Source organism: Myxine glutinosa, chromosome 9, assembly GCF_964187855.1.
Source record: "Myxine glutinosa chromosome 9, kmMyxGlut1.1, whole genome shotgun sequence".
Classification (NCBI taxonomy): domain Eukaryota; kingdom Metazoa; phylum Chordata; class Myxini; order Myxiniformes; family Myxinidae; genus Myxine; species Myxine glutinosa.
Genome location: NC_136269.1, coordinates 112,511,969 through 112,529,283, shown reverse-complemented (window position 1 = coordinate 112,529,283; position 17,315 = coordinate 112,511,969). Strand labels below are relative to the sequence as shown.

General features: G+C 47.3%; 2 protein-coding genes across 7 annotated transcripts in view; one reads left to right on the top strand and one right to left on the bottom strand.

The window, feature by feature from the left end:
* Positions 1-17,315, bottom strand: part of LOC137416535 (E3 ubiquitin-protein ligase rnf168-like) — a 132,419-nt gene that overhangs the window by 20,786 nt on the left and 94,318 nt on the right. The window lies entirely within an intron of this gene.
* LOC137416536 (uncharacterized) overlaps positions 1-17,315 on the top strand; it is a 78,010-nt gene that overhangs the window by 54,514 nt on the left and 6,181 nt on the right. For all 6 annotated transcript variants that reach the window (XR_013624597.1, XR_013624596.1, XM_068102153.2 and 3 more), the window contains 3 exons: positions 3,221-3,368; positions 6,506-6,608; positions 6,914-6,992. Coding sequence is in view for 4 of the 6 variants with exons in the window: in XM_068102153.2 (XP_067958254.2) it covers positions 3,221-3,368; positions 6,506-6,608; positions 6,914-6,992 (330 nt within the window). In the remaining 2 variants the exon portion in view is untranslated. The remainder of the gene's footprint in view (positions 1-3,220; positions 3,369-6,505; positions 6,609-6,913; positions 6,993-17,315) is intronic.

Sequence of the window (17,315 nt, the reverse complement as noted above, 5' to 3'; positions counted from 1 at the left end):
AAGCCGAGTTCGACGCTTTGGAACACCTCGGCATCGTGCGGCGCTCCGATAGCGCGTGGGCTTCGCCACTACACATCGTACCGAAGCCGGGGGGCGGCTGGCGCCCATGTGGCGACTACCGCCGCCTTAACGACGTTACCACCCCCGACAGGTATCCGATCCCGCACATTCAAGACTTCTCCGCCCGTTTGGCAGGACGGGTCATTTTTTCGAAGATCGATTTGATACGGGGATACCACCAGGTACCTGTCAGGCCGGCCGACGTCCCAAAAACGGCCGTCATCACGCCGTTCGGCTTATTCGAATTCCTTTGAATGCCATTTGGCCTCAAGAACACGGCTAAGGCGTTCCAGCGCTTGATGGACGGCGTGCTGCGCGACCTGCCATTCCTCTTCGTCTACCTGGACGACATCCTCGTCGCTAGTGCGTCCCGGGCCGAGCACCTCCTCCACCTCCGAACACTGTTCGGGCGCCTCAGCGCGCACGGCCTAATCGTCAACCCGACCAAATGCCACTTCGGCACGACGGCCGTTGATTTTCTGGGCCACCACATCACCAAGAACGGGGCCGTGCCGCTGCCTACCAAGCTCGAGGCCATCACCGCGTTTCCGCGTCCCCGCTCCATCAAGGCCCTGCAGGAGTTCCTCGGAATGGTGAATTTCTATCACTGCTTCGTGCCCCGCGCTGCTCAGCTCATGCGGCCCCTCTACGAAGCCCTCCGGGGCAAGCCGGCCAAACACGACGTCGTCTGGTCCGCAGCCATGGACGCGGCATTTACAAGCTCAAAGCGGGCCCTCGCCGACGCAACACTGCTCGCTCACCCGGTGCTCAACGCTCCCATCGCCCTCACCACAGATGCCTCCGACTACGCGGTGGGCGCCGTACATGAGCAATGGGTGAACGGGGTTTGGCAGCCACTCGCTTTTTTCAGCTGGCAACTCCGGCCGAACGAGCTCAAATATAGCACGTTTGACCGCGAGCTCCTCGGTCTACACCTGGCCGTTCGCCATTTCCGCCACCTCCTGGAGGGCCGACCCTTCACAGCTTTCGTCGACCACAAGCCGTTGGTTTACGCAATGGCCAAAGTCATGGAGCCGTGGTCGGCCCGCCAGCAGCGCCACCTCTCCGCCGTGTCGGAGTTTACCATGGACATCCGGCACGTCGCCGGCAAAGACAACGCCGTGGCCGACTGTCTTTCTCGGGCCAGCGTGAACGCGGTCCACCTCGGCATGGACTTCGCGCTTATGGCGGCTGACCAGACCACCGACACCATGGTGCAAGCCCTCCGGGCGGTGGACACGGGCCTCCGCCTGGCCGACGTCCCCTTCGCGGACACTGTCCTGCTCTGCGACGTCTCCCAAGGCCAGCCTCGCCCCATCGTGCCCATTACCTGGCAACGCCGCATCTTCGCCTCCCTCCACGGCCTTTCCCACCCGGGCCGGAAAGCTTCCCAGAAGCTGGTGTCGGCGCGATTCGTCTGGCACAGCCTTCGACGGAATGTCCGCGATTGGACCAGCACCTGCACGGCCTGCCAACAGGCTAATGTCCACCGACACACCCAGGCCTCCGCTGGCACCTTTCACCGTGCCCGAACGGCGTTTCGACCACGTCATCGTGGACCTGGTGGGCCCCCTCCCCCCATCACGGGGTTTCACACACCTGCTCACCATGGTGGACAGGACCACCAGGTGGCCGGAGGCCGTTCCCCTCGTCTCCACCACCACCGCCGACGTGGCGCAGGCTTTCATCGCCACCTGGGTCACCCGTTTCGGCGCACCGGCGGACATCTCTTCGGACCGCGGGCCGAAGTTCACCTCCGAGCTGTGGGGCGCGGTCGCCCGCAACCTGGGGGTCAGGCTCCACCATACCACCCCCAAGCCAACGGGTTGTGCGAGCGGTTCCACCGTTCCATGAAGGCCGCGCTCATGGCCGGCCTTCAGGACGGCGGCTGGACCGACCGGCTACCGTGGGTCCTTTTGGGCCTCCGCACGGCCCCCGAGGAGGACCTCCGGGCATCCACCGCCGAGCTGGTCTACGGCCAGCCGCTACGCGTCCCGGGCGAATTCGTGCCCGACACTACCAGTCCCTGGTCCGCAGCTCGCCAGCGCTCGGACCTCCAGGAGACCGCCGGACGGTTTGCCCCCGTGCCAACGTCCCACCACGGTGACCCCCAGTCCTACGTCCCCCCAGCGCTTCGCACAGCGGAGTACGTTTTTGTGCGTCATGACACACACCGGCGGCCACTCAGGCCGCCGTACGACGGACCCTTCCGGATCCTGCGACGGGACGACAAGTCCTTCGTCATCGACAGGTCGGACCGGATTTCGGTGGACCGCCTCAAGCCGGCGCACGTGGACATCTACCAACCACCTCGGTTGGCCCTTCCTCCGCGACGAGGCCGCCCCCCGTCCACGGTGCCTCCCGCTCGACCACCCACCCCCACACCGGACACCCCCCCATGACCCTCCAGGGGTCGCTTCGGCCGGGTCATCAGGACCCCCCTTAAATTGACCCTGCCGGTGCAAGTCGATTCTGGGGGGTCGTGTGTAGCGGTTGCCGCTGAACATACACAATCGCCTTACACCTGCCGAGGACGCAACCACGGAGCGATCGCTGTGCCGGGCTCGCCCAGACGCTTAGTCTTGCCTTTCCCGGGCATGCCCGGACTCGCCTTTCCCGGGCCCGCCCGGCCCGTCCGACGACACCCAGTCTCGCCGTTCCCGGGCATGACAAGGCATGCCCGGCCCGTCCGGCGACACCCAGTCTCACCGTTCTCGGGCATGTCCAGACTCGCCCAGGTCTCCCGGACACGCCCAGTCGCGCCTTTTAAGGGCAAACGCTCCGGCATGAGATATTCGAGTGCTTGTATATAATGCTGCCCGATAAACGGGCTTTTCAGTTTTTACCCGAGTTGATTTGATGCAATAAAGAAACTCGGACGAATTCCAGCTTTTTGTCGCGTCCATTCTTTCGATTTGAGTTGGAGCACAGCTCCTTCAATATATATATATATATATATATATATATATATATATATATATATATATATATATATATATATATATATATCATCATCCTTAGTCCTTTTTGTTCAGTTGGTTGAACTGAACACCTCTCAGTTGAAATATCCTGCTCTTCACACTTTCAGTTCTTTCTGCATGAGCTTTGATTTCTCTTAACAAAAGCACAAGCAATGATTATTCTCATTGTTATCCCCCAGACATTTCGTAAACTTTATGGTGTCGGGTTTCGGATAAAACCCTTCAATCCCAGCCGGTCGTACACAATGTCAGTTCGTCGAAAACACTCACAGCTGAATAACTGGAGCGCTTGGTCCACCTTTGAGTACAACGCCAATAATGACACAGGTATGAAGTGGTACAAGTATTATGAGTATCAACAATAATTTTATGCTTTATGCTTGTTTGTAATAACAATTAAAAAAAGATGATAAAACAATTTCAATTTCTTCATCAAGTGTTATCGTTATCAATATCACAACTGCAGCATCATGGCATTTCGATTTAAAACCTATGGATGGTGCAGAGGTAATGCCCTTACCTACCTTCGAGCTGTCCAGTCTGGGTTTGATTCCTCTCCCGCAGGCAGCAAGTAGCATCACCAAATTCCAGCGTGTTGTTCCTCATACGGACGAGATTTGAATTCTGATAACAGCTGGTAGACATGAAATATCCCATGGTCTCTTTTATGAAGAGCGAGTTAACGCCAACACCCTGAACAAATTCCGAATTTCTGCCCAAATCAGCTACATTCAAACGTCATATCCGGCCAGCTGATTCCTGAACATTTCAGGTGATTCCTGAACCTGACATTTTTGAGATGTTGTTAAGTTTGTGTGGGTGGATGAAGGAATCTCATAGTAAAGGTAGGATTGTATAATTACAGCATGGACCGTGGGCGCATAGGAGAAATCTCAATGTACTTAAGGAGGGAAACTGTAGTTTAAGATTGTTTATGTGTCTGCTACCCCAGTTTCAATAGCCACCAAGCTACTAAAAGTACTTGTTGGGACACCAAGCTAAGTGCCGGCTGAAGGGGTTTGATTTTCATTTTATCTTTCCCTTGTGTGGTTTTGAGACTGTGTGGAGGGTTCCTCAAAATCGGATTTCGTTTTACCTCAGCCTTCATTTTATTTCTTGATTTATTTACATGAAATCTTATTTGTTGAATTTCCTTGTCGTGTTTACTTGCTTGTGGTTTCAGAATTAACTCGTGTGTTATGTGAGATAAATACCTCGCATCTCTCCCATCCCGCAGTGCCAAAAATAACCACTACATATTCGGATGTTCGCCCAGGAGGAAAACTGTCTCGGCTATTCGTCTCGGCTCGGCTAGTCTTTTTTTTTTCTTTTTTTTTTGGATACCTGATCGAAGCTCGTGTAAGAGCTAACATTAATCACCAAAAGACAAACTGACACATAAAACATAAGATAAAGGGAGCGGGAGACAACATGGGGAGAGAGAGGGAGGCACATAAGCACAACATTTGAGAGCAGGGAAATTGGGAGATCTGAGGAAGGGAGAGGGCTTGGGGGGAGGAGGCTCGGGAAGGGGTGGGGGGGGGGCAGAGGTATAAAACACATGGACACTGCTAGGACTTCCAGGAAAGAAGTCGGAATTTCAAAAAAGTGAATCTGGGGTGAATTAGCGGGGATAGAAAAGATCAAGGTTATGGATGGGGGAAGATAAGAGATGGTGGTGAACAGCTGTTTTAAAGACCTGGAGGGAGGAGTGGGATTGAAGAGAGTGAGGGAGTTTGTTCCAGAGGCGGGAGAAAAGGGGAATGAAAGAGTGAAGGTGAGCAGAGAGTCTTGATTTTGGCAGTTTAACCATAAGAGGGTTGCTGGCAGATCTTGTGCGACCTGTAGGAATATTTGGGGGACAGAGCACAGAGAGAGCTGTATTGAAACAAGGCCGGAGAGGAGTCAGTAGGAAGACCACCAACCTGCCTGCGGTGAGTGAGTGAAAGGCCCTCGGAGTTAGCTTCATCGCAGGAGATTCCAATGATTCTGAAAGCTTTGGTTTCAACAGCGTGAAGCCGAGTACGGTGTGAGGCAGGAGCACCGGCCCAGAGGGGGGGGGGGGGGGGCAGTATTCCATTGAGCTGCGGATGAAAGCCTTCTATGTGGTGAGGAGCTCAAGTGTGCCAAGGAAGGACTTCACACGACGGAGGATGCCCAGTCGGCGACTGACTTTGGAGGCCAGATTTGATATGTGGTTTCCCAGGAAAGATCATGGCAGATAGTGAGACCCAAAAGCTTGAGTGACAGAACTTCTTGGAGAGGATTATTCAGAAAGTGGATGGGAGGGTTGTCCAGTCGATCTTTTCGGAGAGACGTAGTAAGAGTGTGAGATTTGACAGGATTGAAAGACATGTTCTACTTGTTTGACCAGTCTGATTTTGTGCAGGTCTGCAGAGAGTGCGGAGGCTGCAGATTACCGATCTGAGCGATGAGGAACGGAGCGGCAGAGAGTGGAGTCATCAGCAAAGAGGTAGATAGGATTTTCAAGAGAGTCAGAGAGATCATTGATGAAGACCAGAGAGAGCACAGGGCCCAGAACACTGCCTTGAAGAACTCCGGCCTGAACAGGAAGGGGAGATGAGAGAAATCCATTCAGGGCCACACGTTGACTACGACCAGAGAGGAGGTCTGCAAGCCATGCGTGGCGATTTCCATGGATACCATAGGAGGAGAGTTTGGTTTGGAGAGCAGAGCACCAGACCGTATCGAAGGCACGTGATATGTCAAGGGAGACAGCTCTGATTTCCTGTTTGGCATTAAGGACCTCCATAAACCTCGTCTTAACTCGTTTGTTTGGCATTAAGGACCTCTCGTCTTAACTCGCTACGGACAGGACAATATATTCAAAGTGGGCCTTGAGGTGCAATAGGTTGAGAACCCCTGTGCTAACCATTGCACCACCAAGTCTGTTGAGATTATCCAGATTTCAGTGTTTCGTTAAGTTTGCTCCCATTAGTGATTGAGCATATTATAAGACAACTTAATAGCAACAAAACTACCAACTGAGTTATCCTCAATGTCAACTCACTTTGGACATTATTTTGTCTTTGTTTCACTCACTTTGGACATTATTTTGTCATTATTTTGTCTACTCACTTTGACAACTCACTTTGGACAAAAGAGGAAAATTCGTCTTTTCATTCCACAGCTAAACAACATATTCTTAACATGTTTGCAGACAATGTAAGACGCAATTTCACAGAGGAAGATGTTGCAGCAAAGCAGACACAATGGGGCATTAGGAATGGAGGGGCACGGGGACAAAAAGTGGCATTAAGAAAGTCATTTTCCTTCGTTATTTGGCAGATCACCTTTCGCCATGTTACGCTTGTGTTGCAGGGAAAAAGTGGTGGCAAAAGTTGATCCTCGCAGCTTTGGCCCTGAAAAAAGTGGCATTAGGAAAGTAATTTTCCTTCATTATTTGGCAGATCACCTTTAGCCATGTTATGCTTGTGTTGCAGGGCAAAAGTGGTGGCAAAAGTTGATCCTAGCAGCTTTGGTCCCGATTATACTGTGCGGACTTTGCATTCTCACCATTCATGTTTCAAGGCACAGGTTATTGAGGTACTCGTCCTCTTCAGTCCCTCTCTGTCTAATATGCAGACTTTTTATTGGATGGAAATCGCAAGAAAACATTTATTAAAATGATATTGTACAATGTTCATATCCTCGTTAGGCTAACCCCTGCTCTAGCAGGGAAAATGGCCTTAAAATGCCTGTTGTTTGTTGTTGTTGTTCATATCCTCGTCCACTTTTGCAAAATTCAACTCAACACCCATCATACCAAAATAACTATTGTTTGCACAAAGAGAAATAATTATGAAATCGATCACTTTGTCTTTCTCCCATTATACTCACCTCCTTCCCAGGCTGAAGACCAAACTCTGGCCAGACATTCCTGATCCCAGTCGTTTATTTGATGGCTTGAGCACTCTCAGTCAATTTGAGGTGACAAAATATCAAAATATCCATGTTTAATCATAATTTATCAGATTTGTTTGTACCTCTGCCACCGAAGGTCGATGGAAGTTATATTTTCACCCCTGTCTGTTTGTTTGTCTGTTTGTGATCAAGATATCTCAAAACGTTGTGGACGGATTTAGACGAAACTTGGTGGAGAGGTTGTACATGTGACAAGGACTAATCGATTCGATATTGGTGAAGATCTGGATGCTGATAAGATAACTTGTTAAGTGATTCTTCACCATTGAGTGATCGGGCTAAAACTATATATAGCATGATATTTAAAAAAGTTGTGGACTAATTTGGATGAAACATGGCGGATGAGTTGGGTGCTGGTGGTCTTATATCTGGTGCTGGTGCTGGTGCTGCTTGATGTCTTATTTCCTGATAAAGAAAAAATTCGATTTTCGTGAAAATCCGAATCCAGATATGAGAATTTTTTTGAAGGTGATTCTTCACTATTGGGAGATAAGGCCAAAAACTATACATAGCACAATATATTGATATTTCAAAAAGTTGTGGACGGATTATAACAAAACTTGGTGGACAAGTTGGGAAGGTGACGAGAACAAGCCAATTCGATTTTGGTTCAAGTCCGGATACAGATCCAACATGTTGATACACTACGTAAACTGCTTAGCCTGGCGGAGGTATGCCTTTCTAGTTTTGCTTTTGTAAACATTTCTTCAAATGTTCTGCTGGCTGTGCCCTTCTCTTCCATGACAATGAAATCATGACCATGTCACATTGTTTATACTAGCAACGGCACCCGCCCTACGGGCGTGGCTTCAATTGGGAGGCCCACATGAAAAGCAAAAATATCAGAAATTGAAGGCTTTTTTTAATTTTAAACGATTCATATAAACATCCGTTAAATCGTATCACACGCAAATCATCAAAATCTAAACAGTATTTGTAGAATTTCAATAAAAGCCACATCACTGTTCATATCGGTAAATATTATTCCATCGTGTTTGGAAAAACTGGAAAATTGGAAAAACAATATAGCCTATTTTACTCCAGGGGGTTCCAGGATTACCCACCCAAAATTTCGTTGCGATCGGTTCAGCCGTTTTTGCGGTACCTGGGAACGGACGGACAGACATTTGGTGATTTATAGTAAGATTTAAGCTGGCCAGAGGTGAGAGATGTGGAAACCTAAAGCATGCTGTTACATAATTTATTTGGTGTTTGGATTATATTCTTCTGAAAAACAAACTGCATCAGGAGAAATACCATGTTGTCATCGGATTGTCAGTTAAAACCTACAGTCATGGCCAAAAATATTGGCACCCTTGCACCTCTTTCAAATAACTCACAATTTTCTCTAAAAATAAGTTGAAATTGACAAAAGTATTTGGTCTCTACAATTCTTTATTTCACTGTTACTATTACAGAACATTTGTTTTTGATTCAGAACTTAATATATCCTTTTAGATCAGGAAATAAAAAGAAATGGCATTGACAAAATTATTGACACCCTAGACGAAATATTTGGTAGCACAGCCTTTGGACAAAATAACTGGTCAAGCGCTTTCTATAGCCATGAATGAGCTTCCTACACCTCTCTACTGGCAGTTTGACCCACTCTTCTTGTGCAAACTGCTCCAGTTCTCCCAGATTTGAAAGGTGCCTTCGCCCAACTGCTGTTTTCAGATCTCCCCACAGGTGTTCAATGGGATTTAGATCTGGACTCATTGCATTGCTGGCCACTTCAGAACAGTCCAGCGTTTTTGTCTTGAACCATTCCTGGGTGCTTTTTGAAGTGTGTTTGGGGTCATTGTCCTGCTGCAAGACCCAAACAAAAATAGTTTTATATTGCAGGTACCTGGAACTCACCACAGGTGAGTTCAATTCCAAAGTAAAAGATAATCACCTGCTTGAAATCTAATTATCTCTAACAACTTCTAAAAGGTGCCAATAATATTGTCTGGGACATTTTAGGATTTCTGTGTGGAATAAGCCAAAAATTAGTATTTTTTTCAGCTTTTTTTGGTTTTGTTCCACTGCAAATCAAAGAAATACATATGTGGATACTAAAAGATCTTTTAATTTCAACAATTTTCTGGAATAAATGGTGCATTATTTGAAAAAAGTGCAAGGGAGCCAATATTTTTGGCCACGACAGTATATAGCTTATTGATGACCTTTATGAAAGTGGTAATCTGTGCCCACCCACTGTAGTGGTGTAGTGTGGTGTAGTGGCAGTCCACACGTAATAGTCGACTCTCAACGCCCTCAGGGAAACTTGAGATGGGTAAACATTGCTGCAAATGAACAACAATATGCATTGCTCACTACTGTCTGATCATGTTTTTTTAATCCTTGAAAAACTGGTTTGATAGCCGAAGGTTTATTTTAAGAAAATACTAGTGGGGTATGCTTACACATTGTAAGCAATAACGAAGCGTGCTTCATACATATGTACGTAATAAATAGAAGCTTTATCACCGACCATCACCGACAAGGAAGCATCACCGACCTTTCCTCTAGGCAAGCATCACCGACCTCCTGCTAGATATTGATGTAAATCCTATTCAAATTTCAACTCAATCGGATGAAAATTGAGGATTTTAGAAATTCAAAAGAAGTGGTTGACCTATGGCCTATGTTGACTTTTTGGCCGATGCCGATCTCAAAAATAGTTGGTGGTTGAATTCAGTTAGCTATGTAAATCCCCTTCAAATTTCAAGTGAATGGGATGAAAATTCAGGATTTTAGAAATTCAAAAAAGGTGGTTGACCTTTGGCCTATGTCGACCTTTTGGCCGATGCCGATCTCAAAAATAGTTGGTGGTTGAATTCAGTTAGCTGATATGTAAATCCCCTTCAAATTTCAAGTCAATTGGATGAAAATTGAGGATTTTAGAAATTCGAAAAAAGGGGTTGACCTTTGGTCTATGTTGACCTTTTGACCTCAAATATATAAAATTTTGTGGGACCACGAACTCTACCATTTGGTTAAGTTTCGTGAAGATCGGGTTATAAATTGTGACCTGTCGGCAAGTATAAATGAGCGGACAGAGAAATAAAAATTGAGGATTTTAGAAATTTGAAAAAAGTGGTTGACCTTTGGCCTATGTTGACCTTTTGGCCTAAGCTAATCTCAAAAATAGTTGGTGGTTGAATTCAGTTAACGATATGTATATCCTCTTCAAATTTCAAGTCAATCGGATGAAAATTGAGGATTTTAGAAATTTTAAATGGTTGTTGACCTTTGGCCTATGTTGACCTTTTGGCCTAAGCTAATCTCAAAAATAGGTGGTGGTTGAATTCAGTTAGCCGATATGCAAATCCTCTTCAAATTTCAAGTCAATCGGACGAAAATTGAGGATATTAGGAATTCAAAAAAAAGTGGTTGACCTTTGGCCTACGTTGACCTTTTGGCCTACACTGATCTCAAAAATAGTTGGTGGTTGAATTCAGTAAGCCCATATGTAAATCCTATTCAAATTTCACGTCAATCGGATGAAAATTGAGGATTTTAGAAATTTGAAATGGTTGTTGACCTTTGGCCTATGTTGACGTTTTGGCCTATGCTGATCTCAAAAATAGTTGGCGATTGAATTCAGTTCGCCGATATGTAAATCCTATTCAAATTTCAAGTCAATCGGATGAAAATTGAAGATTTTAGAAATTTGAAAAAAGTGGTTGACCTTTGGCCTACGTTGACCTTTTGACCTTTATTCCCCCAAAATATATAGGATTTTGTCGGACCACGAACTCTACCATTTGGTGAAGTTTCGTGAAGATCGGTTTAAAATTGTGACCTGTAAGCAAGTATAAGTGAGCGGACAGACAAACAAACACACACAAACAAAGGAAAAAGCACTCATCGAGTGACACTTGGCAAAACAGAACAATGTAGCATGGCACTCAGTGGAGCATCCTTTTGACCTCAAAAATAATTAGTGGTTGAATTCAGTGACCTGATATGCAAACAGTCTTCAAAGTTTAAGTTAATCGGATGAAAATTGACAATTTTAGAAATTCGGCCTATGTTGACCTTTTGGCCTATGTTGACCTCTAAAATTGTTGGTGGTTGCTTTCATTAAGGTGATATTGTTACATATTTATGTGAATATGTGAATTACCATTCCGGTCTTTGCTTATCAATGTGTAGTAGATTAAGGGTTGTTGTGGTTGGAGGGTCAGGAGCCCTTCTGAAAAAGAGACCGGAAACGGAAGAGGAAAAGACACGAGGAAGAAAAGCGACGAGGATTCTTCTTCCTCGCCGCGCTCCGACGAAAGGTGGGATCGACCTTGCGCCGCGTGGAAAAGCGGCGTTCCCAAGCCCGTCTGGCGAGAGGAGTTACCGGGACGTGTACCTACCCGGTGGAGACGTCAAGTTGCCGTGGGGCCGTGCTCCGACCCCGCGTCTGGCACCGTTCGCGGCACCGTCTAAAAAGACGCGTACGGGTCGCACGTTGGGGCCTAACACGGGTTGCAAGCGGCGTGGGGCTTTTGCTTGCTTTACCGTACCCGCTTCGCGTGGCCACGAGGGGACTGCAGCCGTGGTGCCTGGTACGATACCTGCCCGGTGGAAACACGTCCACCCGGGGTTCGTTCAACCGCCCGAGTGCGGCGACGCCGACCATCATCTTGGTCAGGAGGGGCCCAGAGACATTGTGAGGGACCGAGACCAAAAGGGGGTCGTGAGTACAAAAGGGGACACACATATATAAGATGGCCATCTTAATCATCTAGGGAATTGATTGTGGATTGGGAATTGTTGATGGTTGTTTGTTGTTGATTGCTCGGGGAATATATCCTGGATTGTATCATTGAAATTGTATGGTATCATTACCCTTGAAATATATCATTGAACATCAGTCTTCTCTTGGGGTGGAATTCATAGGGATTGCGTTGCGAAAGCGCATATATAATACCACTTTCTGGCGAAGTTCCTCTCACGGTCCGGGGGTCACCGAGACCAGGTAGTCACCGAGGGGACCACGTAACAGAATTGGGGGCTCGTCCAAATTACGATTTGCGGATTCACAATTGGGTCTACGTCCGGGATCTAAAATTGTATAAAATAATAAAATAATATTTTTATTAATTAAAATTTATTAATTAAGTATTAATTGGAAAATTTTGGGGGAAATTGGGGTAAAGTCTTGGGTGAAGGTTAACAGGTGTTAACGATAGTCACCATGGCGTTTGTGGCACAGAACTTTGTAGGTAACACCGAGTGAGGCACAGTTCCGAGCGTTACTAAAGTCGGACCTCTTGAAATTGGCCAAACATTTTAACTTGGAGGTCCGAACTAATTTGAGGAAGGCAGAGTTGCAGGCCACGGTGATACAATCTATGGTGGGATTAGGAACATGGGACGAGTTAGCCTGGGAGTGGCTACCCGAAGAACCAGAAGACGTTGAGCTCCGGAAACTGGAGTTGCAATTACGGAGCCAGGAACGGATCAAAGAAGAAGAAAGGAAAGCAGAAAAGGAAAGAGCAGAAGAAGAAAGGAAAGCAGAAAAGGAAAGATCAGAAGAGGAAAGGAAAGCAGAAGAGAGGAGAGAAGAGAAACAAGCAGAGGAAAGGAGAGTGGAACGAGAACTCCAGGAAAGGTTAAAAGAAGAAGAAAGGAAAGCAGAAGCGAGGAGAGAAGAGAAACAAGCAGAGGAAAGGAGAGTGGAACGAGAACTCCAGGAAAGGTTAAAAGAAGAGGAAAGGAAAGCAGAAAAGGAAAGAGCAGAAGAAGAAAGGAAAGCAGAAGAGAGGAGAGAAGAGAAACAAGCAGAGGAGAGGAGAGCTGCAAGGGAACTCGAAGCAGAGGAGAGAAAAGCAGAAAGGGAATTAAAGGAACGTGACATGGAGCTTCGGCAGGAAATTAAATTCAAGGAGCTGGAGTTAATGAGAGAACGGGGAGAGGCACCACCCTTGCTGACGGGGTCGACACCTAACCAGAAAACCTGGGATGTGGGCAGACATGTGAGGCTGGTTCCACCGTTCAGTGAAAAGGAAGTCGCAAAATTTTTTCCACACTTTGAGAAAGTGGCTCGACAATTAAACTGGCCGGAGGAGGCCTGGACCATACTAGTGCAAAGTGTGCTGGTGGGAAAAGCTCAAGAGATTTATTCGGCGCTACCAATGGACCAATGTGCAGATTATGAGGTACTGAAGAAACACATCCTCAAAGCCTATGAGTTGGTTCCGGAAGCTTACAGGCAAAAATTCAGGAATGCCAGGAAGAGGGAGAGTGAGACCCATGTGGAATTTGCCAGAGTGAAAGAAAACATGTTTGATCGGTGGTGTGAGTCAAAAGGAGTCGGGAAAGACTTCGAAACATTGTGTGACTTGATCCTGGTGGAGGAATTTCAGCAGTGTGTCCACGAGGACATCAAAGTGTACCTGCAGGAAAAGAAAGTACCAAAGTTGTGGGACGCAGCCACCATGGCAGATGATTATGCCTTAACCCACCGAATAGGGGTCCACGAACCTAACTCCTCGCCTAGATCTCCGCAGGGGAGGTGGGGAACAGCAGGTGCGGAGAACGACAATACATGGCGGCGGCCTCGAGAGGATTATGGGGACAACGCGGATACCCCACCTGTTCGAAATCAGAGGGATGCGGGCCCAAGACAAACTTATATTTCGGGGGGCCCGAGGCAGACCACGAGTTTTTCCTCCGGGCCTACTTGCGCTTTTTGCAAGAAACCTGGACACTTGATGTCCAGTTGTTACCGCATGAAAAGGGAAGACCCAGAGCGGAGTCCGACTATTACGACTCCAAATGCAATGGCCATTGTGAGAAATCGCCATCAAAAGGGTTACCAACCATTTATTTCAGAGGGGTTTGTGTCACGGGATGAAGCCTCGACTAACCGGAGACCGGTTAGGATATTGAGGGACACAGGAGCACATCAATCTTTAATGCTTGAAGGCATTTTGCCATGGTCCGAGGAGACGGCAACAGGGGATAGTGTTCGTTTACAGGGGATCGGGGGCGGTGTTAGTGCTCCACTTCATGTCATCCATTTGGAGTCCGATTTGGCGTCAGGACCGGTCACCGTCGGTTTACAAGCCACACTTCCTGTAGAGGGTGTATCTGTGGTTATCGGGAATGATTTGGCCAGGGGTCAAGTTTATGGTAACCTGAGGGTTGGTAAAGAGCCCAGCAGGGAAAATAACACCACACCAGCTCGGGATGGCGACAAAAGTACTAAGTTATTTGTAGGGGGACTGAACTTCAAAACAGAGGAAGAAGTTCTGACCTCTGTCTTCAACAGATATGGGCCGCTGGTGGAAGTGCGGTTGGTAAGAGACAGGGAAACGCAACAGTCAAGAGGGTTCGGCTTTGTCACGTTTGCAAGCCCAAAAGACGCCAGAGAGGCAGAGAAGAATTGGAATGGCAAGGATTTGGAGGGTCGGACCATAACAGTAGGGAAGGCATTTCGTAGGCGTTGAGAGGTCTACAGGAGAGTACAACTGGGCGGTAGTTTTGGTGGTGGCCGCAAGCAATATTATTATGGAGGCTCCCTGAGTTACGGCAGCTCCCGAAGGAAGGATTGTCAAAGTAGTGGCCGAGAAGGAGACCGCTATATTTGGGACTATAGTGACAAGCGGTCCCCCCATAATTATTAGGGAAGTTCTGAAAAGCTGAAGCACTGAAGGCGGCAGAGCCGCCGAGCCAAGATTCCTACACGGATTAACCGTGAACGCCCCGTTCCTAAAGGCGTCCATGTAGTGAACTTTCATGCACGGACTAACCGTGAACTCCACGTTCCTCAAGGCGTCCATGTAGAGAACTTTCCTGCACGGACTAACCGTGAACTCCACGTTCCTAAAGGCATCCATGTAGTGAATACTCGGCTTGGCCTCCCGGAAAAAGTGCTATCGAGTTGCTTAACTGTGGATCTTTGATCAACCCCTTAACCTTCATTCACAAGAAACTGACAGTCAAAGTCAGAGGGTCATGAGATGGGGTTTGGCTTGGTAGGAGTCCAACGGGAAATTGAACATGTAAAGGGCAGGGACAATGTCGTTGCTGGTGCTTTGTCCAGAGTGATTTACCTTTGAAAATCTCTGGGGGTTTTGTGAAATTTTGTTGCTTTATTTTTGAGTGGTGATAATTGTTGCCCAGGGGAACTGATGATTTGGGGGTTGAGTTACCTGGTTTGTTTATCCAAGTTGGCCGGCAAAGAAAGTTTTCGCGGGGTTCAAACTTTCTTTCTTGAAGGGGGGGAGTGTTACATATTTATGTGAATATGTGAATTACCATTCCGGTCTTTGCTTATCAATGTGTAGTAGATTAAGGGTTGTTGTGGTTGGAGGGTCAGGAGCCCTTCTGAAAAAGAGACCGGAAACGGAAGAGGAAAAGACACGAGGAAGAAAAGCGACGAGGATTCTTCTTCCTCGCCCCGCTCCGACGAAAGGTGGGATCGACCTTGCGCCGCGTGGAAAAGCGGCGTTCCCAAGCCCGTCTGGCGAGAGGAGTTACCGGGACGTGTACCTACCCGGTGGAGACGTCAAGTTGCCGTGGGGCCGTGCTCCGACCCCGCGTCTGGCACCGTTCGCGGCACCGTATAAAAAGACGCATACGGGTCGCACGTTGGGGCCTAACACGGGTTGCAAGCGGCGTGGGGCTTTTGCTTGCTTTACCGTACCCGCTTCGCGTGGCCACGAGGGGACTGCAGCCGTGGTGCCTGGTACGATACCTGCCCGGTGGAAACACGTCCACCCGGGGTTCGTTCAACCGCCCGAGTGCGGCGACGCCGACCATCATCTTGGTCAGGAGGGGCCCAGAGACATTGTGAGGGACCGAGACCAAAAGGGGGTCGTGAGTACAAAAGGGGACACACATATATAAGATGGCCATCTTAATCATCTAGGGAATTGATTGTGGATTGGGAATTGTTGATGGTTGTTTGTTGTTGATTGCTCGGGGAATATATCCTGGATTGTATCATTGAAATTGTATGGTATCAATACCCTTGAAATATATCATTGAACATCAGTCTTCTCTTGGGGTGGAATTCATAGGGATTGCGTTGCGAAAGCGCATATATAATACCACTTTCTGGCGAAGTTCCTCTCACGGTCCGGGGGTCACCGAGACCAGGTAGTCACCGAGGGGACCACGTAACAGAATGAAAATCCTTTTCAAATTTCAAGTCAATCGGAGGAAAATTGAGGATTTTAGAAATTTGAAAAAATTGGTTGACATTTGGCCTATGTTGACCTTTTGGCCCACGCTGATCTCAAAAATAGTTGGTGGTTGAATGCAGTAAGCCGACATGTATATCCTATTCAAATTTCAAGTCAATCGGATAAAAATTGAGGATTTTAAAAATTTGAAATGGTTGTTGACCTTTGGCCTATGCTGACCTTTTGGCCGACGCTGATCTCAAAAATAGTTGGTGGTTGAACTCAGTTCGCCGATATGTAAATCCTATTCAAATGTCAAGTCAATCGGATAAAAATTGAGGATTGTATAAATTTGAAAAAAGTGGTTGACCTTTGGCCTACGTTGACCTTTAGACCCCAAAAATATATCGGATTTTGCCGGACCACGAACTCTACCATTTGGTAAAGTTTCGTGAAGATCGGTTTAAAATTGTGACCTGTAGGCAAGTATAAGTGAGCGGACGGATGGACGGACGAACGCACGCACGCACGCACGCACGCACACGCATGCACACACACAATTTTTTTTATTTTTTTTTGGCCAAGTAACAGACTCAAATGCAATACTCTCTCCTCTGTCGAGGGTAACTAGAACGGCACTCAGTCGAGAGCATACCTCCGCCTGGTTGGCCATATCATTCAATGGTGAAGAATCACTTTGAAAATTATACTAACCGGATCCGGATATTCACCAAAATTGAATCGATTCTTTCTTGCCATACACACAACCAGTCCACCAAGTTTTGGACAAATCCTTCCATAACTTTTTGAGAAATCTTGCGATATATCATTTTTGGCCCAATCTCCCAATGGTGAAGAATCACTTACAAGATTCTAGTAGCCGGATCCGAATCCGGATCTTCACCAAAATCTAATCATTTCGTCGTTGTCACACTTGCTACATCTCTGCCAAATTTCGTCCGAATCAGTCCACAACTTTTTGAGATATTTTGATCACAAACGGACAGACAGACAGGGGTGAAAACATAACCTCCATCCACCTTTGGTGGCGGAGGTAAAAAGCGAGAACGATGCGGCTCCTGAATATTAAACCATCAAAGGCTGCAAGTTAGTCAAAATTCATCAGACTTCCACCAAATTTGTTGTAGTCGAGTGTTCAACCACTATAGTGTGCATCAAAACCAAAAACAGAAATCGAATCGAAGTTAAAATATAC